Below are 24,699 nucleotides of genomic sequence, written 5' to 3' on the forward strand. Positions count from 1 at the left end.
ACAACATGGCTGCTGAACTTCGATTGTCCCTCTAGCTTTTATTATACCACGCCGCAAGGACAGCGCAGTGTTGTTAAATCCCACTGCCGTAAACGCAGCGCGCTCTCTCCTCTCTCATTGGTTGACGTCGCGCACGCCCCCTACAGCGGAAGTACAAACAAACAAACAAACCTCTGACTGGACTTTTAGAGTTCAATTTGTAGTGATTTCAGGTAAACTTTCTCCACCTGCAGCCGTGTGACACCGCATGGTATGATTTTATTCAAACTTTTGTCACAGAAATATATTTGCGTATAAGACTAAAGGCGGACATTATAAAAAGCATAGAGAGGCTAGCTCAGAGATTAGCATCGGAAGCAGCATGTCTAAATAAGTAATTCCAAACTTTGGGGTCGGATCCAAATTTGGGTCCCCAAAGATTTTCTGCGGGTCACTAAGGAGGTTCAAACTAGATTGTGTGAATTTGCCTCTTCAAGTAAGTAAGTAAGTAAGTAAGTAAGTAAGTACATTTTATTTGTATAGCACCTTTCACAGACAGAAGTGCTTCACAAAAACACATAATAAAACAATAAAAACACAAAAAACTTACAGTGAGCAATACACATACAACAATATACAGTCAAATCAGTCCCTAAAGCAAATGCAATTAAAAGGCTCGACTAAATAAAAAGGTTTTGAGCTGACCCTTAAAACAACAACAGAGTCCAGTGACTGCAGGGAGAGAGGAAGAGCATTCCAGAGTTTGGGGGCAACAGCCTGGAAGGATTATCTCCTCTGGTCCGAAAACGAGTGAGAGGAACCAACAACAGTTTCTGATCCAAAGACCTCAGTGAGCGAGGGGGAGTGTACGGTGTGATCAGATCGCTGATGTACAGAGGGACCTGACCAAGCAAAGCTCTAAAAGTCAGGACTAGAATTTTAAACTGTATCCGGTAGGAGACCGGCAGCCTGTGAAGGGCTTTGAGAATGGGTGAAATGTGGGCCCTTCTATTTGTGCGGGTCAAGATCCTCGCTGCAGATGAGAGAACTCCTTCTTGCTTGAACAGGAAAACAAACTTGCAATAGTCTAAACATGAAGAGACAAAGTATCATATTACTGCTTTATGTGTTTATAATACCTTCCGTTACATCTCTATTAACCAGAAGAAAAAATAATCATTTCAATAAAGCAGTGTGATCTCAGGTAAGACAGGGATGTTGGGGTCATCAACATATCCACGTGTAAAATAGGGATCACTGGGTGAAAAATGTTGGGAACCACTGGTCGATTGCAGTCATGCCAACTGTGTCATTGTCATAACCTGCAAGACAGTCGGTTTCCTCAAACTCCGATCTTTACTCTGTAATATTTGTGCAGGATGGAAGTGGTGAGACAAGCCCTGAACTTCACCAAATTAACATCCACTTTAGTCAGAACCTCATTCTGCAGGAGGCTTAGCTCTTCACAGGTGAGTGTGTAATAACGCTTTGTACTTTAAAAAAAATATTTAATCAGGCTAGAAGTTATTCTTTAAACAAATATAATTTGATCATTTATTATGATTTTAGTAGTCAGCAAAAATGAATTATATCTGTTTGTATTGTAATACACATTTTGACAAACACTCCCGTGTTTAGATGGCCTGTAAACGAAACTAAACTAAAAAAAAATCAGGAGCCTGTGATCAAGTCAAACGTTTATTTTATAAATATAATATGTAATGAGTGATCTAATGAAACCCTGGCTAATGCTAGCTTGTGACGCAAATGTTATATGAAACTAAATATTTTTTTTCACCTCACGAATCATCTCCTTTGTTTCAAAGGTCAGGGCTTTATGGTAATATTGTATTAAGATAAAGCTCAGATTAAAGTCTTACTTGAGTAACCGCTTCAGACAGAGCAGTGCCTCCAGTTAGCTTCAGCTGAAAGGTAGCTATAGATATTTACATCTGGAGGATTAGGTATGAGGGTCAAAGTTGGGGTCAAAGTTGCAGGAAATGTTAACATACCCTTAACTCAAGCCGGCAACAGTGTTAAACAGAGTATGACTGTTAGCCTGTGCATTTGCCCCATCCTTCAGGACCACCAGAGGGCTCCACTATGATGCTGGGTTAGAAGGTTAGCGAGATAACTTCGGGGTTGACTCTGGTTGGGCGGAACAATGAAGAAAGGAAATAAGAAAGGAAAACGGGTCAGGGGTCAAGGCTTTCTAGAATTTTGGTCAGGAGTAGCTGACTAATAGTGTTATCGACTGTTGAAGGTCTTAATGTGATTATATGTTGCAGCACAAGATGGCAACAAGACACACAAATGCCAAAAGAATCGAAGGACTGGACAAAAACGTGTGGCAAGTACCGGTAGATTTTTTTCTAATTTTGTATATTATGACAAAGCTCCTGTCTGACCTGTGCCTTTGGGTCAGGGTGGCCTTTTCCTCAGTGGCAGCCGACCCCTCCATAGTCAACCTGGGACAGGGACTTCCAGACCTGCCCCCTCCTCCCTATGTCAAAGAGGCTCTGGCAAAGGCTGCGACCGTGGACCGACTCAACCAGTACACTAGAGGATTTGTAAGCTTAATATTCTACTTGTAATGTACACTGCAACGTTATGAGAAATACTGTATACACGACGCATACTTTGTCACTAATCTAATGTGGATTTGGACTCCAATTTGAACATAGTATGGTATGTTTTTATGTTTACACATTATTACACAAGTACAGTGTTACTTTGACCAAAAAAAGGAACGTCGCCTTGTACCACGTTATATATAAATATGATAATTTGTTCCTGTCGTCCCTGACCAGGTCGATGTTACAATCTAAAAAAAGAATAAACCTGAGAACTTGCCCTTGTCATCATACCATTTTCACTTATATATTTAACCAGATTATAACACAAATAGATAATCCTACCCTTAGATCGAGCACTACTATGACATGAGCATAGTACTGTAGTAAGTGATGGAAACATGGATTACCATATTGCAATAAGTCATTTTCAGTCTGAAGGGGGAAGGATTACACTAACATGTTGCAATAATAAATCTTAAATAAGATATAAACATATAGTTTTGGCAGCTTGGACAAAAATATCAACAACAAACACATGACCTGTTTGCAGTGGTTTTCAGACTAAGCTGAGGGCGCGACATGACTTTGTTGATGTCATTTTAAAATGAGCTCACTGTGTTTGATTCGGATGAATTTATATTGAATAACGGATTAACTTCTCAAATAAACATAATTTAAACCCAATTTTAAATGTTTTGCAACTTCAATGTCAAATCAGTCGTGTTGTTCCTGGCTTAGTGTCAATAAGTTTTATCTTAAAATAGAGGTGGGCGTTATTGACAAGAATGAATATCACAATATTTTTGGCAGTATCTCAATATTTACTGTAGGTATATTTAGACAGTGCCTTAAACTGTGCATCAGAATTTGCTAAAATGTACCTTGAAACTCATTTTCAGCACAAAGTGTAAATGGACCATCAAACTAACCACAAAAGGGCAGTTTGGGGGGATTATAGTAGTTACACTATTTCTGTCTCTTTTTAAGGTAGTTTTTAATAGATTTAATTCTAAATGACAGACTTAATGGCCTTATTTAGCTTATCTCAAAAGTAAAAACTGTGCTGTTATCCATTGTATTGATATGTCACTCACCTCTAACTAAAACAGACAAGCTTGTCTGAGGTGATATTTTGGGCTTAAATCTTTGCGTCCCTGATCGCCTTTGTTCCCGTTTGTGAAGGGTCATCCCACTCTCGTGAAGGCCCTGTCTCAGGTTTATGGAAAAGTCTATGGGAGGACTATCGACCCTCTCAAAGACATCCTGGTCACTGTGGGCGGCTATGGCTCTTTGTTCTGTACAATGCAGGCTCTGGTGGAGGAGGGAGATGAGGTAAAAGCATGAATGAAATTGATGGAATCTTGCACTTTGATTTGATTTTATAATTTGTACTTATTAGGTCATTATAATAGAACCTTTCTTTGACTGCTACGAGCCTATGGTCCGGATGGCAGGGGCTAAACCCGTCATGATACCTCTGCGTCTGGTGAGTTTTCTCAGTCAGATGTGATTTGTATTCAAACTGATGATTGTATTTGTCTTCCCTAGAAACCTGGACAGAAGAGCATCACTAGTGCGGACTGGTATCTGGACCCAGAAGAGCTTTCTAGTAAATTTAACCCAAAGACAAAGGCCATCATAGTAAACACACCCAACAATCCCATTGGCAAGGTACAGACCCTCATCACAAACTGAGAAAAGTAACCTCTGTTCAAAAAGAAATGAAAGATTGAATGGTGTGAATAAAAATGTTTTCAAACCCCTTTTTTAATGGGGACATATAATACAAAATCAACTTAAATGAGCTTTTCGCCTTCTTACTAGTGTTTCTGGAGGTCGTATAGAGATTCAGAATCTCTTTTAGAGAGAGACGACACAAGCCAAGAATAGAAAGTCATAAATTATTACAGTCTAAAAATTGTCACCACACTTTTTTACAATTTGTGACACTGCAGATTCCAATTCAAGGTATTTTTTGTTGGAAAAATCTGACTTGGTTTACTCAAAGTTGTATTTTGATTGATTCCTACATGTTTTAGTAAATTGTATTGTCCATTCCAGTTTTCACCTACCCCCTCTCCCCGCCCACATCCCTGTACTTGGTTGCGATTGTTTGAAAAATGAATACTCAGGGGATGCAATTAGAGTTCTAAAATGTCATGTTGCCACTTTTCTAAACTAAAAACATGTAGATGACAATCCTTTATACAGGAAGTCAATCGATCTGTTTCTATTATCAAGCCGTTTGCGATCAGTACTGCAGTTTACGATGAACAAAATGTAAAAATAAATGATTTAATTATGTTATAGTTAATACGGAGTACTTGTAAAAAACATATGTCTCACAGTTTAGCGCGTGCACTTGGTCTCCTTCAGGTGTTCACCAGAGACGAGCTGCAGGTGATCGCTGACCTCTGCATCAAACACGACACGCTGTGCTTCAGCGATGAAGTGTACGAGTGGCTCATCTACAAAGGACACCAGCACATCAAAATCGGTAATCCAATGTGAATTAACAACATTTCAAAGATGTGTCAATTCAACTAAATCGTCATGGTTACAGCCACGTTACCAGGGATGTGGGAGAGAACCATTACTGTTGGAAGTGCAGGGAAAACGTTCAGCGTCACGGGGTGGAAGGTGAGGAGACCTGTTTGACTTTACACGTGTACAAGTACAAATGTTGTGTCATTGTGTGTGTACTTGAAGCTGGGCTGGTCCATCGGCCCGGAGCACCTGGTCAAGCACCTTCAGACTGTGATGCAGAACTCGCTGTACACCTGTCCAACCCCTCTACAGGTAAGACATCATCTATTTAATGACATCTTACACGTAATAGCAGTTAAACTCTCTGTTTCTCAGAGCGTTGTCATGGCTGATAGCTACATGTTCGCTCTCTTCTTGTTATGCAATCTGAGGTACCGGACTTTATTATTAAAAAATAAGTACATTTTGTGCTTTTAGTCAGTGCAAGGATTGACTGCGCTTTACCGGTTCACCCCATTTTCATTTCTACATATGGAAAAAGCTGTTCTAAAGCCGTGCACATAAGGAAGCAGATGCATTGTTTCAAGTGTTGTAGCATAAAGGCTCATTTCCCACACCTGTCCATAGGAGCCTTTTTGAACAATTCAGTACAAAAACAAACACTGCAAGTTTATAATAATACTGACATGAATTTCACTCAAAATGATCATGTGTGCAACTCTGCCCCAGATGTTTGTTAAAGATGTTCGGCTCAGATTGCAGTTCTAAGTCAGTGATGAGCTTTCCATAGGCTGGGTCTAAAAGATGTTCTGAACTTTGGAACTACACACTGACAGGCTCTGATTTGTAAAACATTTAAAACACACTTTAAATCTGCTACTAATGTGCTACAAATATTTAAATACAACATTTCTCCTTTCATTGTGTAAAATTCAAAATGCTTTAAAGCAGTGGAGCGCCACCTGCAGCTCCACTGAGAAAATATGCAGCTTTTTTTTATTGAAATAAGGCTATACAGAAACATAATGCTGCAAAATAAAAGAGCCAGGGTTTTTCTGGAATCGGACATGTTGCAAGAAGGCTGCTTTTCCACCCAGAGACAGCAGGGGGAGACGACGGACGCTTCAAACACCCCAAAAATACATATTTCATCCATCACACAGACTTATAAAGACATTTAACATGGTAAAAATGGTTATTAGTTCTCTGTTTCATAATCTTTCAGGCGACAGATCCTGACTGCCACTTTTTATTTTCAATATGTTTAAACTGATGCAATATTAAAAATAAAAAGGGATGACAAACTGTTGACTTTGACACTACATCGAAAGAAATCATGGTGTTTTTGGCTATATCAAAAACTGAATTGTCATTATTAATAATTGGTGACATTGTTTAATGGCTTTTCATCTAGTTTGAACAGATTTTCATCCTAAAAATATGATGATGATTAGCTTTTTCTCCAAATAATCCAGTTGCTCTCAGTCTGGACTTTTCCCCGTGTCACGTTGTATTGGCCGGTTGTGTCCAGGAGGCGGTTGCACAGGGTTTGCTGCGGGACTGTGCCCTGATGGGACAGCCAGACTGTTATTTCAGCTCTCTGGCAGACGAGCTGCAGGACAAGAGGGACCGCATGGCCTCCATCGTCCGGGCAGCGGGCATGACTCCCGTCCTGCCAGAGGGAGGATACTTCATGCTCGTGGATGTCTCTCCGCTCAGTGAGTCCACACGTGGTTCAGGAGGGCAGCAAGAGTGAATATGAATCGCAATCGCAAAAGCTGCCATATTTAAAGTAACATCATTTCCTCCACAAACTCCAGAATATTATTTTCTTGTTCTGCATAAAATCTGCTGTAGCCTGTAGTTTAGATCTGTACAAACATTCTTTTATCAGTTTGTCAGTTCATATAGGCCTCTTTTTGTCCATCCTCCTGGGCGCGTTATAAAATGTGAACTTTGAACCATAAATCTAATCGCAGTCACAATACGTGCCAGAAAAATCGCAATTGGATATTTCTTTCCAAATGGTGCTGCCTTTGTTCAGCGCTGTTATTAGTCACATTATCAGGGTAATGACGAAGGTTCTTCCATTTCCTGGTGTAACTGTGACTAGTCGATAAGGACCAGACACAATAAAGAAGAGACTAAATGTATAAGATGAATTGTGCGGTTCCGTTAACACAATGTTTGATTTATTTAAGCTTTAGATTTTTGCAGACATTGTAGAACTGCTTATTAAAAAAACAAAACCCAAAGTCTTTAGATTTAACCTTGTCTGGAGCAGTTTTGTCCCATTCCTACTTGTCGACTACAAAGATAATTGTGTAGGGATGTGCGATATATCGGCTCCAGTATCGCTAACGTCGATATTTGGTGCCGACTTGTGTCGCTTTTTTTCGATTGTATTATTTTTTTTACAGATCAATCGGACAAAAATATGGCTGTATGTTTACACAATCAATGCAACAAATATTATATCCCAGATAAATACATTCCGTTAATTACGCTTGTTATTTTAATATTTATTTATAAAAAGTGCAAATTTGTGAACTTTCAAAATTTAGTATTGACTCGATAAAATCTTCATCTGTATAATTGTGACCTATTTGAATAATTATTATTTGAACTGTACTGACTTTAAAACACAAGCCAAAATATATTTAACACCTAATACAGCAACATTAATAATCAATATTTTATATCTAGAAGGCTTTAAATCAGCATATTTTACTTTAGTCTGGTCAAAAATGTTAAAATAAAAGAAATCTAAACGTAAAATAAAAATAATCTTTTGACAAGCCGACTACAAAAAATAATGGTTATTTTTTGCACAGATAATGTCAATAATACAAAGCTGATATGATGAAGAGTAAACCATTATCCAGTAAGAGTCTCCATCCTGACTTGTCATTTTTAGATCTGGACCTGTCACACATGGAGGACGATGCTTATGACTATAGATTTGTGAAGTGGATGATCAAAGAAAAGGTATGTTTCTACCACAGTCACATGTAGTGAGTGTTTGAGCATGTGACAAACTGGAGAGGTCTTATCGAGGCGGGTTTATGCCCAAACACCTACTTTCCCTCCACTTAACGGTCAGTGTCCGTCATGATGAGCGAGTGAGCAATACCAAGTCTATTATGGACAGTAGATACTTGTTTGACCAGGTGATTGTCGTGATGTAAAAGCACAGGTATACAGGATAAACTAGTACAACAATACTTCATAAGTTGAAGGGAAAGAGTGTTTGTGTTGAAATTGAGTTTGTAATTCTTGGTTTATCACAATTTTCTTTTTGCGTATTAAATAGTCTGTACTTGTTTACTATTATTTGTTTTTTGTAGAAATTGGCAGCGATACCAGTGACGGCATTTGTTGGGAACGAATCCAAAAAAGATTTTGAGAAATACATTCGTTTCTGCTTTATTAAGGTACAACATCAACATCTTTTTGTCTTGCAGTGTTGGATTTTTTGTCACTTTCAAACGTGCTCTTTTTGTGTATTTGCAGCAAGACGTGACTATAGATGCTGCAGAAATCATTCTGAAAAACTGGGGCAACACACAAACTGAAGACAAACCCCTCTGAACTTTGCCCCGGCTGTGGAGACGTAACATATCACACAAACTAACTCTATGACGGTCCGTAACACGTTTTGCGCACAAGCGGGAGGTGTTTTGGGAAATATAACCTATAGACTTTAGACATTCAACGGCTTGTTTGATATTTAGAGACTTTGAAATGATTGATCATTTTATATTTGCGGTGCTCTTCTCAAGATGAATAAAACTATGTTCTTATTTCATGCGTTTCCTTGACTTTTCTCCCTAAACACATACAGTATAACCTGACAGAGTCCCTCTAATGGCACTGACAGCCATTACAAACACAGACCTGATCTCCAGAACACTGTGTCTGTGTTTGAGGTGAGAGGGAGCAGGTGAACCACAATGTGACAATCATTCATTCTTTCATTTCCTACTGCTTGTTCCCTTTAGGGTGTGTGGGTGACTGGAGCCAGTGATTTTAGGCCTTTGAGGGCACTTTGGGTTTGGTTCAGGGACAAAATAACAGCTTTATAGCTTTTATACCTGTTATATTAAGCATATTTGACTTTTACAGGGAAAGGGAAATGTTTGTGTTCTGATTGGCTGCTTAAAATTCAAGTTTGCTTTTTATCTAGTATAAAAGCTGCAGGATTATGGCCGTGTCCTGCTGATTGGTTCAAAAAGGCTGTGTTTCTGCTGTGATGATGCATTCCTGTATCAGAATACATGTATGAGGAAAACAACCAACACTGGTGCATTGAGATTTGCACATGATTCAATTTATTGTACAAATACAACAAAGCACATACATATGACATACTTGGACGTCTATTAGGATGAATCAAGTTTCTATGGTAACAAGGGCATGGCTGTGATACATTTACCAACAGCAAAATAACAAGAGAGTGACATAGTGACTTTGATGAACCCATCTTTTGTCCCATTTTGAGGAACTGTACGAACAGAAGAGAACGGAACGAAGACGTATGGTCAGAACGGACCCCCAGGACCCCCTGGACCCCCAGGCTCAGGCTGCAGCTTTGACAGTTAGAAAGTTACAACAGCCGCAGTGAGAACAGATTAAACAATGTTCATAGGGACTAGTCCCCTGTCCTTAGACCCTCCTTCTCGGCAAGGAAAAACTACAAAACCTCTTTGGGGAAAAGTAAAAACCTTGAGGAGTTCCACAGTGAAGGAGAGATCAGACTCCCTCAGACAGACAGGCCAACTACCATCTAAAATTATATTTAGCCTCAGATTAAACCTGGACTTTTGCACACTAAAGTATGATAAACATGGTCTAAATGACACTAAACAAAGTAGTTCTAAATAGCAATTAACCCAGAAGAGAACATAAACCTCCATACATTAGTTTTGAAATTTAAACAACTCAAACGTCAACAAAGGGCAATAAAGGCAGTGCACAGTTGAAACATTCAGTAGGTTTCTCCCACTAACCGCACCACTGACTAAACATTTAAACTGATATTTAACTTGCAGCTCAGTTTTCACAGGGACTAGTCAAAGACCACACTGTTCTTTAGAGACTCAAAGCTGTGTGACTACATTTTTAAACCTTCACTCCTTTTGGAAGGAGACCGGCATTATTATTCAAATGAGAACAGATATTTACTCAAATCTTCAGTGTGGTCTTCTGGTGAGCTCCTTCATAAGAACCATTATTTGTCCCACAATGGGGAAATCCCAGTGTTGTGTAACCCAGATAAGGCACAGAAGTAGATAAAAAACAGAGCTTATAAAAACACTGATAAAAAAACTCTTATACTCTTAATAAAAATAACACTCTTATTTACAGCTGTTATATGGACAGAAAATATTGCACCAGGATGAGTGCCATTATGTCACAGTATTGCACATGATTATGACAGCATTCCACATGATTATGAAGCTGAGTGACACATGTTCAGGGCTAACAGTGTTTGTTGTAGAGTCTGACAGCAGCAGAAGGTGAAACGTCTCCTTCACACAGCGAGGGTGGATCAGTCTCTCACTGAAGCTGCTCTCCAGAGCGGACAGTGTCCTGCAGAGGGCGACACTCATGGTCCAGCATAGATGTGAGTTTAGCCAGGACCCTTCTGTCCCCCACCTCCTGCACCGAGTCCAGAGCACAGCCCAGGACGGAGCTGGACTTCTTGATGACTTTGTCCAGTTCATCCCTCCATCATTTATTCTCGAGTTCTCTGAAGGCAGTTTTCTTTACATCAGAGTTCCTCCATTAGATCCACAGGTCCAAAGTGCTCTTCACAGTGCTTTGGTCAAAGCTCTTTTCTCTCCACAGCTGAAGTCCTCATTGTCCCTGTGGGTCTGGGTTCATCTGGAGAGCCGCGTCTGGAGAGCCGCGTCTGGAGAGCCGCGTCTGGAGAGCCGCGTCTGGAGAGCCGCATCTGGAGAGAGCCGCCTCTGGAGCGCCGCCTCTGGAGAGCCGCTTCAGGTTTCCTTCCTAAACAAAAGTCAGTTTGTGATTAGACTTGACTTCAGAGCAACAGCAGATTCCACGGACTGAAGGCCTTCTCATTCTAAACATGTACAATTACAAAAACATGTAAACACACAAAAAAGCAGGGATTTCACAGTATTATTATGGACTTATAATATCCAAATAGCCTCAGATAAAACCTGGACTTTTGCAGACTAAAGTATACATCCCTCTGACATGACACAGGACAGACCCTCACTCTCTGACCCTACACCCCTCTGACATTTTTTTCATGATTTAAAACATAACTGCAAATGTCCTGTATTGTAAAAAAAATACTTTAAAGGATTTCATTTCATCATATTGTTACTGAATTATTCTGTATTTTCCATCCCCATTTCCTCTTCATAATTTGGGCCCACATAATGAAACAGTCTAAAAGTTAAAATTCTTTATTGGGCAATATTGTCTGTATTTTTGATCGTTTAAAATTCGCTAAATATATAAATACATAATATATATATTATATAGATAAATATTTAGCCCTTTTAAAACCTCCACTAGAGAGCGCTGTATCCTGACAAACAAACAAAACTTCAGTCATGCTAAGCGCACTTTTGTGCAATGGAAATGAAAATGTAGGAGCTGGATGTCAGCAACCTGCAAAGTAAACGCCTCAACATTATGATGAAGTCAAAATACAGTCAACTCAAGTTAAAACTCCAACAAATAAGATCAGAAACGTTGGAAAGGTGAGGATGTCCAATAATACTGTGTACCCTCACGGGCTTTTAGGTGACAAGAGTGCATTGGACCTTCAATGACTGCATTTTGCACCAGTCCATATGTTTGTTGGTTAGTTAGTTGTTTTAGATTTGCATTGCACGTTTAATCTGTAAACGTTATGTATATTTCTCACCTGGTTCTCTAGAATGACCTCTGTACTCTGTAGCATACCCCCCATGAAGGTTGACACTTTACTGATGATTTTTAGATTTAATAGCAGTAAATCTTGCAAATGCACCGTAAGAGCTGGGAAACACAAAAAGACAGTAAATAAATGCTAAATGCCATGCTCTTACACCTTAGCAAAACAACGAAATAGTTAGCTTGATATGACATCGTCATAAATACATATCAATTATCTGTAGCACCAAACTAAAATAACATGAGCTTTGGTTACACAAAATAAAACAATTGCGCTTTAATGCAACGTAAAACGTACCTTGTGCCTCTTCAGAAGTGCAGTTAATACAAAAAAACGTGTCAATTGTGCTTCGTGATAACTATTTTCTTTCTGCCGTTTTAGCGTCTTTTCTGTCAAGTTATTTCCGCCAAAACGCTTAACAGGATTTAGTTCTTCAAAATAAAAGTGCACTCTCTAAAACCGGAAGTCAAATTTACATTGAAATATTTGTCAAAAGATAATACATAATTGGTTCTTTACACTCCCACCATAATTATGAGGGCTAGATTACATGTGAACAACAACGAATCATTTTCAGACAGAAAAGTAAAATGTTTGCTTGTTAAATACCCAGGGCTGGCCATACAAGTTTAAATGAAGTGTATGCATGTAAAACGTACACAGTGAAATAGGGGTCAAACAGAACTTGAGGGAGAGTCATCCATCTCACCTGGTTCCTCTTCCATCAATGTACTGAGCACATTTTGGCCTGTGTCTGTGTCTCCTTCATCTCTCCCTCTTTGTGCTGACAACATCAAAGGCGTCAAAACATGATATTGTTTTATGCAGCATTGGATTCACATTCATTAATTTCCCCCTTACCTGGATTGACCCGTGAAAAAAGATAAAACGACTGTCCATGGTGGGGACTATAAAAGATGAAGTTTAGGTTGCATCACTGACAGAGGACTAAAATAAAAAGGCAACAAATAAACATTTTTACACAAAATATTGTTACTCTGCTGACCAGTCAAGCAGTATGACTCATTGGCGCCCTCTCGTGTCTGGATTCGGTACATGTTATGCATTAAAAGCAATGAGGAATGAGTGTCTATATATTCTTTTTAATCTAATTACATTTTTAAACAAGTGGCCATTCCATGGCATTGACATGAGTAAGTATACATGTTTTTGTTGTTGTTTTTTTACATAAAGTTTGATGTCTGCTATCGTGACGTTTCCCGGGCAACGCACAAACTTCCCTCGCTCAGCTGTTCTACAGAGCGTAGCGTTAAAAGATACTTACAATACATTTCACCAAAAACAAGTTGAAATCAATTATTATTATTCGTCTTATTTCTTTAGTTTGACGCGGCGGGAAGAACAAATCTGAGAAAGAAGAAATGTCGTGGAATTGGAGCAGTCATGGGCTGCCTTTCCTGCCTGGATACACCTTTCAGGATGTAACGGTAAAACCAAACAAAAAACCTTGTAGTAATTGATCGAACATGTCTAGGTCGGTGTCCATTTGCTCAGAACCCTTGAATAATGATGTTTCAGTCTCACAGTCACACATAAGTTAACTGACAGGCGAACTTTAGTGTTAGCAAAGTGTTTGTCATTTTATCTTTAACGCTAATTCCGTCTTCTTTATCATATGAACTTTTGTTTTTCTTCTTCTAACGTTAGCCAAGACAGTGGCACTGTTATTAGAGTTTAGCTTTCATTGAGTGCGACTTCTCTAGCTTGTATCAAGAAACAACGCGGTCACTCACAATATTGATGAATTTATGAACTTAAGGTTAGTTAACTATAAGGTTCATTCACTTAAGCCCACAATTTCTCCTATAGTTTCTATTGTTCTGGTGATAAACTACCTTTGTGTGGGGGAAAAATCTATATAATAATAATGAAATGCTGATTGCTGTTTGAGATGTGACTTACTGTCATATTGTACATGTTGTGTGAGTGCGACTGTCAGAGAGTGAACAGAGTGAATTGTTCTTATTGTTGCTGGCTGTAATTGTATATGACATGATTATAATATCTTAAGTCTTTATGATTATATTGTGATCTGACTAATATGAGCTGTATTTACTACTTTTCCCACTTTTTCCATCCATGGCTGTGCTTTGTTTCCTTCCACAGAAGTCAGCGTTCCACCGGCCTCAGACTTTGGCTTACAATAATGGCTACACTCTGCCTCGCCGGCCCACCATAGGCATCGGCCAGAGCCCCCTCTTGTCCACTCAGCTCAGGCTACAGGAGGTCAACCAGCTGCCCCTTCAAGAACCTGAGGCCTCCTACGACACCTATGACACCCCCCAGAGTGAGGACTTTGTGCCTGCTCATGTGGCGCTGGACAAGAAGGTACAGGACACCCACAGTTTATATGGAGGGTGGGAGTCATGAACAGAGCAGAAACATTTTGGAAAAAATGTCCATTGTGTCCAAAATTGTCCAATATGAATTCTATTCAGCATCTACCAATTTGTCCTGCTGCTGGGACTGGAATATTTTAAAATGAATTGCAAGGAAAACAAATCTGGAGGTATAATAGTTGGTATAATATAATAATATCAGTTGTTTTTATTTTTAATAATGGTTAGGAGTAAACACATAACTACCTCATTAGCTTCATTGCTCTTCTAGTTCAATTTCAACATCTGATGCAGAAACAATGTCATTTTTTATATGATTGAATAGGAGTATAGAACTGAAGTCACAGTTGTAATTGTGATGTTCTTGTAAGTACTGTATTTAAGATAAGTTAAGATAAGATGAGATAATCCTTTAATGTCCACACAAGGGGAAATTTCGTTGTTACAACGCAGTAGAAACAGGAGGAAAGGACAGATTATAGGAAGTTTCAAAAACACACTCTTAATAGAACTCTTATGAACAAAAACAAAAAACTCTTATTAACAAAAACTCCTCTCCTATCTTAATAGGGAATGGAGGGGGGGAAATAAATAAAATAGATACAAATAAAAAGATAAAGATAAAAATAAGATAATAAAATAATGATTATAGAATAAAATAAATTAAAATAAAGTAAAAATAGCTAGCACAAGACTAGGTAATACTATTAGCAGGTAAGTAAACTGAATAAAAACAAAATAGAACACTCTTATTTACAGGTATTGCACATGGTTAATTCAGTATTGCACATGTTCAGGGCTAGCAGTTTTTCTAGTTAGGAATCAAGCACATTTAAACGCTTTTATTTCTTTATTTTATTCATGTTCATAAATAGGCTCAGTGTAATAAAGTATGTGTCTTTAATCTTTGTCAACGATTTCACAAAGCTTGTGATTTTATTTAAAAAAAAATCAAAGTTGTTATTTTGAAGGAACAGACATAGTAATGAAGGACAATCACTGTTGATTGTGCTGTTAATTGCTAATTGCTCTCTCGCCTCTCTTTTCTTTCAGGTGCTGCGTTTCAATGCGTACTTCACAGAAGACGTCCTGTTCTCCCCAGAGGAGCACTACAGGATTCGTTCTGTGGTCATGTACTACTTCCTGGAGGACGATACCATGTCCATCATTGAGCCAGCCGTGGAGAATTCTGGGATACCACAGGGCAAACGCATCAAGCGCCAACGCCTGCCCAAGAACGAATTTGGAGAGTATTACACCTGGATGGACCTGAATGTGGCTATGGACCTGGAGGTGTATGGAGTCAAGTACCACATCACAGACTGTGACGCTTTTACCAAGGTACAGTGTTAATACAGACGGACTCAAGAACATTTTTATATATTATTATTTTATATAATATATAAAACTAGATCATGGGCAATGGCTGAAGCCATTGTGAGTGTCTGCGTTCTTGCGTAAAAGTACAATGTGTATAAGATAAGATAAGATAAGATATTCCTTTATTGTCCCACATGGGGAAATTTCATTGGTGCAACGCAGGTAGATACAGAGATAGATACAGAAGAACAGAACAGATCACTTATAGGAAGTCTGAAAAACACTTTCAGTAGAAGATCTCCTATAAATAAATAAAAACTCCCATAGACAAATGAATAAATAAATACATAAATACCATTGCATGTGATCACGACAGTAATTGCACATGAATATGTGTCACGACAGCACATAGATTGCACATGAATTTCATAGTAATTGCACATGAATTGCACATGAATTCCAACAGCAATTGCACATATGACAGAATTGCACATGGTTAGGTCAGTATTGCGAGTGTTCAGTACTAACAGTTTTTGTTATAAAGTCTGACAGCAGCAGGAAGGAAAGACCTACGGAACCTTTCCTTCACACATCGAGGGTGGATCAGTCTCTCACTGAAGCTGCTCTCCAGAGCGGAGAGAGTGTCCTGCAGGGGGTGAGACTCATGGTCCAGCATAGATGTGAATCTAGCCAGGACCCTCCTGTCCCCCACCTCCTGCACCGAGTCCAGAGCACAGCCCAGGACGGAGCTGGACTTCTTGATGACTCTGTCCAGCTTCCTCCTCTCCCTCTCTGTGATGCTGCTGCTCCAGCAGGCCACACCGTACAGGAGGGCTGATGCCACCACAGAGTCGTAGAAGGTCTTCAGGAGTGGCCCTGTCACTCCAAAAGACCTGAGTCTCCTCAGGAGGTAGAGCCGACTCTGGCTCTTCCTGTACAGTGCGTCTGTGTTATGAGTCCAGTCCAGTTTGTGGTTCAGATGAACACCCAGGTACTTGTATGAGTCCACTCTCTCAATGTCCCGTCCCTGGATGTTCACTGGTGAGGGGGCAGTGGGGTGGCGTCTGCGGAAATCCACCACCATCTCCTTGGTCTTCCCCGCGTTGATGAGGAGGTGGTTCCGCTGACACCAGTCCACAAAGTCCTGCGCCAGTCCTCTGTACTCCGCGTCATCGTCGTCCGTGATGAGTCCGATGATGGCAGAGTCGTCAGAGAACTTCTGCAGGACACAGCTGTCCGTGTCATGTCTGAAGTCTGCAGTGTAAAGGGTGAAGAGAAAGGGCGCGAGGACAGTGCCCTGGGGCGCCCCCACACTGCAGGTCCGAGTGTCAGACACACAGTTCCGGGCTCTCACAAACTGGGGTCGGTCTGTGAGGTAGTCCAGGATCCACTCTGCCAGGTCATACTCCACACCAGCCGTCTCCAGCTTGTCCCTCAGGAGCAGCGGCTGGATGGTGTTGAAGGCGCTGGAAAGATCGAAGAACAGAATCCTCACAGAGCTGCCAGGCTTTTCCAGGTGAGAGAGAGAGCGGTGCAGCAGGGAGATGACGGCGTCCTCCACTCCGATGCCAGACCGATATGCAAACTGCAGCGGGTCCATGGCTGAGCTCACGGTGGAGCGGAGGTGGTCCAGGACTAGCCGCTCCAGTGTCTTCATCAGGTGGGACGTGAGAGCCACTGGCCTGAAGCTGTTGAGGTCTTTGGGGCGCGGTGTCTTAGGCACAGGTACCAGACAGGAGGTCTTCCAGACCTGTGGTACCACCCTCAGCTTCAGGCTCATGTTGAAGACATGCTCCATAACTCCACACAGTTCATCTGCGCAGGACTTAAGGAGCCTGGGGCTGATGCCATCAGGTCCTGCTGCCTTCCTCACTTTAATCCTCTTCAGCTCACTCCTCACCTGTGCTGCTGTGACAGTCAGTGGTTGGCAGGGGGACCGTGTGCTGGGGGGATGGGTGAGTCCAGGCGAAGTGGGGAGCTGATGGTCCGGGGCAGATAAGCGAAGAGGAACAGATGCAGGGCATTGTCCAGCTGTGGAAGAGGGAGCATGCAGCTGTGCAGGGGGAGGGGCGGGTGACCGATCAAACCTCAAGAAGTGAGCATTTAAATCATTCACCCACTGTAGATCCCCCTCTGTCTGGGCAGGGGGGATTTTGAAGCCCGAGATGGTTTTCAGGCTCCTCCACACTCCCTGAATGTTCTTTTGCTGCAGCTGCTCCTCCATCCTCCTCTTGTAGCCGGCCTCAGCCTGCCTGATCTTCCTCCTCAGCTCCTTCTGCACAGTCCTCAGCTCCTCCTTGTTCCCTGACCTGAAGGCTCTCTTCTTCTCCTTCAGCAGAGCCTTCAGTTCACGGTTAATCCATGACTTGTTGTTTGGGAAACACCGCACCGTCCGGGAGGGAACAATGTTCTCAAAACAGAAGTTGATGTAGTCCGTGATGCACTCTGTGATGGTGTTGATGTCCTCCCCATGTGGGTCATAAAGCTCAGTCCAGACAGTGGTGCTGAAGCAGTCCCTCAGAGCCTCCTCGCTCTCAGCAGACCACATCCTCACCTCACGGGACACCACAGGCTGCCTGCGCACGATGGGTTCATACACAGGCCTCAGATGTACAAGGTTGTGGTCCGAGCTGCCCAGGGGAGGGAGGGGGGAAGAAGAATAAGCCTCCTTGGTGTTGGCAAAAAACAAGTCCAATGTTCTATTCTCTCTGGTGGGGCAGGTAACATACTGGGTGTATGTTGGTAGAACAGAAGAGATGAGGAAGAGAGCCTGTGGATGCTGTGTTTGCAGCCTACAAGTGCAGGAGAGCAGTGCTTCACAAGCATTTTCAGCATTGGCAGACGGGGCCACATAGACTGCGATCAAAATCACATGTGAGAACTCCCGGGGCAGATAATATGGCCTCATGCCAATAGCCAATAGTTCAATATCCTTGTTACATTGCTGCTCCCTCACTGTGCAGTGTTCGGGTTTGGACCAGCTCGTGTTCACATACACCGCCAGACCTCCACCTCTTTTCTTCAAGCATTCTCTCGTTCTGTCCGCCCGCAGCAGATGAAAATTGTCCAAACCTACAATAGAGTCTGGCATTTCTGCTGTTAACCAGGTCTCTGTGAAAATCAAGACGCTGCTGTCCCTATAAATCCTCTGGGACCGCATGAGGCTCGCTATTTTCGTCATTTTATTTTGAAGGGACCTCACGTTACCCATGACTACGGTGGGAACCGACTTCCTAAAAGTTGTTCTTCCAGGTCAAAGCACTGGAAGAACAACTTTTAGGACTACGACAAAGTCTGGGGAATAAAGTCTGGCGGTAATGCGACACTCGGCTGTCGACTGCCATAAAACAATAACAACAGCAACAACAGTCTAAGGAATAAAGTCTGGCGGTAATGCAACACTCGGATGCCAACCGCCATAAAACACCACCAACAACAACAACAACAACCGACTTCCTGTTTGTCCCTCTCTTCTCTCGGAGTTTACGTCCAGCCCGTCTGCCTCGTTGCGTTTTCCTTAGGATGTCCGCCGGGATAACGTGACGATCTCCGGGTAAGACGACTGTTCTCCGCAGTTTCATGAGTTCCTCCTTTGTGTAAACGTGGTACAGCGCCGGGCGGGGGCGGAGCCGGGGGACTCAGAGCCAAGACACATCGCAACGACACGACGAAAACACTCAATCCAGCCGAATAAAGTCAAAACAAGTTAATTTAAAGCGATTCCAGTGCGTGTCCCGATCGTTCGTGAAGTTCCTCTTTCATATAAACGTGTATATAAACGTGTACCGACGACACGCCGTACTTTAGCGCGGCCGGAGGGCGCGGGGGGGGGCCTGGTGGGCTCGCTCGGAGCTAGCTCACGTCACAACAACACGACGAACGCAACGAAAAACGCTCAAATTCAGCCGAAAAAAGTCAAAAACAGTTGAATTAAAAAACTATTCCAGCGCGTGTCCCTATCGTACAGTAAAATAGAAAAAATATACTAATTATATTTACAAAATATAGGAGATAAAGCACAATACGTATGAGAAAGAAGAGAGAGCATTTACACCGGGCTGCCAGCTGTACCAGCGCCTTATGACGTAAAGAGTACTACATGTGTGTAAGTAGTACTGGTAGTACCACTTAAGATAAAAAGTCTGATTTAATTGACAACAAATTACATTAAAGCCGTACTAGCGGCGATGATGGCTCTCGCCTTCCCGCGCAAAACCTAAAATAAGTGAGGAGTGAAGCTGTTATTGCAGCCAGCTATAAACAAGTCTATGCTAAGCTGAGTTAGCTGCATAAAGGCAGTCTGAGCACTGAAGTGATCAGAACACGTCTGATGAATTTCATGGCTTACGCTTGGGAGAGTCTGATATAACGTTTTTAAGCTGATACCGATATCCAATATTAGTTTTAGTGTTGTGGCTGACTTGTTTTTATCTGTCCAGGAGTTCCTGTCCAGTGAAGGCATCATTCTGAACATGCCGGAGCCCGTGCCCTCAGACCCCTACACCACACAGCGCACCAAACCCATGCCCTGCTACAACACGCTCTCTGAAAACAAACAAGTCAACCAGTTCCTCACCATGGACCGCAAGGTATCAGCTGCACCATAATGACAACATAATAGACTACTGCAGTAATAATATTTGTTTTTTGATGTACATGGTCCTGCCTGCTACATGTTCTCCTTCAGTGCCCAAAGCGCCCCTCTCTCTCTCTCTTCAGGTACTGCGTTTCTTCGGGCTGTGGGACGACTCTGAGGCCCTGTATGGAGAGACGCGCACGGTCACCATTCACTACTTTCTGGTGGACGACACTGTGGAGGTTCGAGAGGTGCACCATGCCAACGATGGACGAGACCCTTTCCCCATCCTCATGAGGAGACAGCGGCTGCCCAAGAAGACCAAAACACACATAGGTAACATGTACTAATACTCACAACGTTCTCACTACATTTTCAGGAGTCAACTGGACTTGTGTTTGTAACATGTCCGCACAGAAAAAAGAAGCGCTCCCTGTTCTCTTTAAAATGATTTGAGGTTTGACGACAGAATCATGGTCAGCTCCCTGTTCTCTTTAAAATGATTTGAGGTTTGACGACAGAATCATGGTCAGCAGTCTATTCAACATCCAATCCAAACAATCACTTACATACATTAAGAATCATAATCAGAAACCAATGAAAACAATAATGCTAGTTTTTATATTATAGAGTTCAATTTGTTTATTTTTGCTCAGTACTCTTACTAGAGTTTCATTCACTGTTTTTTCATCCTTTGGAGTTTTTCTTCTATAAGTTAAGTCCTAAATTGAACCTGGTTTTCATCTTTGTTTTTATTGTGACACAGTTTGACAAACAAATGAATATTCTACTTTGACTGAAGATTCAGAACTCCACAGGTTTCAGACCATGGCCATGTTAATTTGCTATTGAAAACAAAACTATTCTATCTTTTGAAGGGCCTAAAGTCCTAAAAATGACAATGAAACTGAGACCCATCACTCTGTTTGTACTTGTTTTTAGTCATATCATGCAGTCCTAATGCATATCTTATCCTTACTGCACAGACGGCTTCCCCACCTGTGTCCTCGAGGTGTCCAAAGATGAAGTGGAGGAATACTACTCTCCACAGGACTTCCAGCTCGGGCAGAGGATAACCCTGCTGGGGAGACACTTCCTCCTGAGTGACTGCGACAGCTTCACTCGGCATTACTACCAGAGCCACTTCCCCAACATGGAGCTTAGGCCAGTGGAACCGACCCAGGACCCCCAGCCAGCTGACAAGAATAAGGTACACAACCACTACACTGCAATTGAAACCGTTTCTTCTAAGTCATAGTTCTCATTCACGAGTTCAAGCCATCACCATTAGCAATTTAGCATTTCAAGCAAACTGGAGGCACTGTTCTGTTTGAAGCTGTTACTTAAGTGAGACTTTAATCAAATAATTGAATTAAGACTTATTGTTATAACTTGTGAGTTATTTTGGGCTGTAAAACAAGTCCCTCTAATTTAAATTCACCTACCTACCATTAGCCAACAGTTTTTCAGTTAATCACACTTTTTTGTTGAAAATCAAACACCAAAACGGGACCATGGGCACTTGTATTAATCACAGACACCTGAAAATGAGGTTTTTAAATCCACAGCTATGTTGGTGAGACTAACTGAGTCCACACTGGTCCCTACATAAGGCACTTTTTAGGGCTCACCCCATTTTTAGTGCTGTTTGAATGTCCGGCAGGTGAAACAGTAGTGCACTCAACATTTTCCACAATGCACCTTGAAAAGTAGTGTCAGGTGCGGTTTACTAGACTGGTAAGTATAAACCACAATCCACTGGGGGATTCGGAAAAACAATGAGCGAATGACGACGGGTCTTTAACTGGACACTACATGAAGAAGAACTGTTTTAACAAAGCACTAATGACTTGTGATTATGAATGAAACACTATTCAAAAAAACGTTTATGGTGTGAAGTCGCTGTTTTTACCAAATCAATGTTTATCTGAGTTTTGCTGACTTTTTTCATCCAGAAGCCACAGTGAGGAGAAATGCAGGACTATGTAGAGGGTTTAGAATAGTGTGGACATTTGGACATAGCTTCTTCTTTCTTAAGTTTTGACACCATGTAAAAAGTCACCATGGTAGCGGTGGAACGGTCCCTTCAGAGTTTATGATTCTGAATGATCAATGATAAATAATAACAGTCTTTCCCCTGACTGGACTGTGCTGCAGGAGGCGCCTCCCTATAATGGCTTTGGAACCCTGGAGGACTCTTTGCAGAACTGTCTGAACCTGATCCCAGAGCCTCCCAAGAAGAACGTGATCAAACAGCTGGAGAACCACAACAAAGTCCTGCGCTACCGGGCCAAACTGGTGAGACTAACTGGGCAAAACTGGTGAGACTAACTTACACAAGTTACTTAAAATTTCATTGACCACTACTTTTTACTTCTCCTTAAGTACAATTTTTGTCGACTCCACCCACCTAGGACTGTACTAAAAAGATAAATAATGACACAAGATAGACAAACGCATATTAACTACAGCATACTACATAATATATAATATTATCTTATTGTTTGTTGAAATGATTTTAGGAATCCCAGAATGAAGTTGATGATAAGCGCATATTTGTCCTGTCCTACTACCTGGCTGATGACATGATCAGCATCTACGAGAACTCCACCCGGAACTCTGGAATAATCGGAGGGAAGTTCCTGCAAAAGACACGCGTCCCCAAACCTGACTCCACCACAGAGAACCCACAGTTCTACTCCCCGGCCGACTTTTTCATGGGCTCCACAGTGGAGGGTAAAGTCATTTAGACATGTTAAAAGTGAAAGTTAGACTAAATATTTAACTAAAATGTTGGGAACAAGATTATATTTCAGATTTTACTATACATTTTGCCTAGTTGTCCCGTTTGACCATTTTGGTGACGTTCATAATGTTACGTCACATATTGATGACATCACAGAGGGATTCATATTTCATAACTAGAAAACCAGGAGAACATGATATAGACTTTAAGTTGTGGTAGAAGTCAATGAAGAAATGCAATATAATTACCGGTATCATTTTAGGAAGGACTTTCATCGACTAAATCGAAACTAAAAAGCATTATTTGACTAAATCTTAAGACTGAACCCATTTTTTTTATTATTGTTAATAAAATCAGCATTAATGAGCTCCATGGATGTCTACACATGTCACAGCGGCCTTCAGTGTAAAATGGGTTGCATTCATTCTATATCATTTGATGAAATTAAATGAGTAGGTTATGCATGGAAAATGTTGACAATTGTCTTATGTACCGATTTTTGATTTTGGATATAAAATAGAATTGAGCAAATTTGACTGTTTTTGATTTCCAGTGTTCAGCCATCGCTTTGTGTTGATGGATGCTGACCGCTATGTGTTAACTCATCTGGAGTCCATCCAGAGCCAGGTGCCGACCGAGACCCTGGACTCTCTAAGGAGGAGCTTTGGACTGGGGATGGACACCACAAAGCAACACGGTGGGCCTAACAAATATACACTGCTCTTACAGAGTCGTTTATTTGTGTTATTTTACTGTGGAGTATGAAATTGCACTTACTGTGTCAAAAAACTATTCAAACTACTCGGCACACAAAATAAGAATATTAAAAATTCAAACCTTTTAAAGAATTTTTTTATATTGTTTATCTTTACAGATGACGATGCAGTGGCTGAACCCTCGTCTTGAAAATAAGATAAGATAAGATAATCCTTTACACACATGGGGATATTTCATTGTTGCAACGCAGGTAAATACAGAGGAAAAGAACAGATAACTTAAAGGAAGTTTGAAAAACACTCTCAATAGTGTAAATGATCTCATTTAAAATGTCTATGGAGAAAATAAAACTTATTATATCAACTTTTCTAGCAGATATTTGTCTTGATTATTCTATGTTTGCACAGATTCAGTTCCACTGAAACAAAGTCGTCATTAGAAAAACACCAGACCCAAACGCACTTTAAAATCTGAAAACAAACAAACAAATAACGAAGGCGGAGTAAGTTTTTGATGTTTTTATTAAATTGATTAAAAAACAGATGAAACAAACCCCTGTTGACCCCGCCCCTCACTGACGCACAATAACATGAAGATGGCAAACCACGATATTAGAATGTCTCTCACTCCCAACGTGTACGACGACACATCAGGAGTGATGGAGCCTGAAGCCCTTCCACTACCTCCACCACCTCCTCTTCTTCCTGCTCTTTTTCTCCTTCAGATCTTGGACTTTGGCTCGCTCGGCTTTCAGCTTCTTCTCCAGCTCCTGAGCTTTGTTCTTTGCCTCTGAAACCATCTGCTTCTGAACGCTGAGGGAGTCTTCAAGGGCGGAGTGCTCTTTCTGGAGGGCCTGTTTTTCTCCGTCTGCATTTTTAAGCTTGGTGGTGGTGGAGGTCAGAAGTATTTCCCTCCCTTCGGCTTTCTCAAGGGCCTCGTGAAGCCGAACCTTCAGGGCCATGTTCTCCTCCTCGTACTTTTCCATTGTCCTTGTCACGTATTCCAAAGGAGTCTCGTGCTCT

The 24,699-nt window shown here is 41.3% G+C and overlaps 2 protein-coding genes across 3 annotated transcripts; both read left to right on the plus strand.

The window, feature by feature from the left end:
- The first annotated feature begins 193 nt into the window (after positions 1–193).
- On the plus strand, positions 194–8,640 carry LOC140354021 (kynurenine--oxoglutarate transaminase 3-like). Of its 2 annotated transcripts, none has more exons than XM_072438839.1 (14): positions 194–212; positions 1,358–1,448; positions 2,268–2,329; positions 2,405–2,549; positions 3,738–3,887; positions 3,955–4,041; positions 4,104–4,226; positions 4,932–5,052; positions 5,119–5,195; positions 5,265–5,354; positions 6,574–6,760; positions 7,960–8,030; positions 8,390–8,476; positions 8,556–8,640. In XM_072438839.1, the coding sequence occupies exons 2-14, from the start codon at positions 1,359–1,361 to the stop codon at positions 8,631–8,633; spliced, it is 1,368 nt and encodes a 455-aa protein (XP_072294940.1). In that variant the 5' UTR covers positions 194–212; position 1,358; the 3' UTR covers positions 8,634–8,640. The 2 variants fall into 2 exon arrangements, with proteins under 2 accessions (XP_072294940.1, XP_072294939.1); XM_072438838.1 differs by lacking the exon at positions 194–212 and adding an exon at positions 233–250.
- A 4,647-nt stretch (positions 8,641–13,287) lies between these two features.
- LOC140354387 (EF-hand domain-containing protein 1-like) lies at positions 13,288–24,012 on the plus strand. The gene is made up of 10 exons (XM_072439383.1): positions 13,288–13,406; positions 14,086–14,307; positions 15,372–15,659; positions 20,078–20,227; positions 20,358–20,550; positions 21,201–21,424; positions 22,372–22,512; positions 22,737–22,950; positions 23,514–23,657; positions 23,835–24,012. The coding sequence occupies exons 1-10, from the start codon at positions 13,341–13,343 to the stop codon at positions 23,864–23,866; spliced, it is 1,674 nt and encodes a 557-aa protein (XP_072295484.1). The 5' UTR covers positions 13,288–13,340; the 3' UTR covers positions 23,867–24,012.
- The last annotated feature ends 687 nt before the right edge of the window (positions 24,013–24,699 follow it).

This window comes from Eucyclogobius newberryi, unplaced genomic scaffold (assembly GCF_026437365.1).
Source record: "Eucyclogobius newberryi isolate DKJ021-1_F unplaced genomic scaffold, fEucNew1.0.hap1 SCAF_9, whole genome shotgun sequence".
In the NCBI taxonomy this organism is placed as follows: domain Eukaryota; kingdom Metazoa; phylum Chordata; class Actinopteri; order Gobiiformes; family Gobiidae; genus Eucyclogobius; species Eucyclogobius newberryi.

Excerpts from the sequence above, each read along its gene's own strand:
- LOC140354021 (XM_072438839.1), top strand. The coding sequence starts at position 1,359 with ATGGAAGTGGTGAGACAAGCCCTGAACTTCACCAAATTAACATCCACT. Across the intron at positions 5,053-5,118 it reads ACACCAGCACATCAAAATCG|CCACGTTACCAGGGATGTGG; the intron begins GTAATCCAATGT and ends TCATGGTTACAG. Across the intron at positions 5,196-5,264 it reads TCAGCGTCACGGGGTGGAAG|CTGGGCTGGTCCATCGGCCC; the intron begins GTGAGGAGACCT and ends GTGTACTTGAAG.
- LOC140354387 (XM_072439383.1), top strand. The coding sequence starts at position 13,341 with ATGTCGTGGAATTGGAGCAGTCATGGGCTGCCTTTCCTGCCTGGATAC. Across the intron at positions 20,228-20,357 it reads TCCTCACCATGGACCGCAAG|GTACTGCGTTTCTTCGGGCT; the intron begins GTATCAGCTGCA and ends CTCTCTCTTCAG. Across the intron at positions 21,425-22,371 it reads AGCCAGCTGACAAGAATAAG|GAGGCGCCTCCCTATAATGG; the intron begins GTACACAACCAC and ends ACTGTGCTGCAG.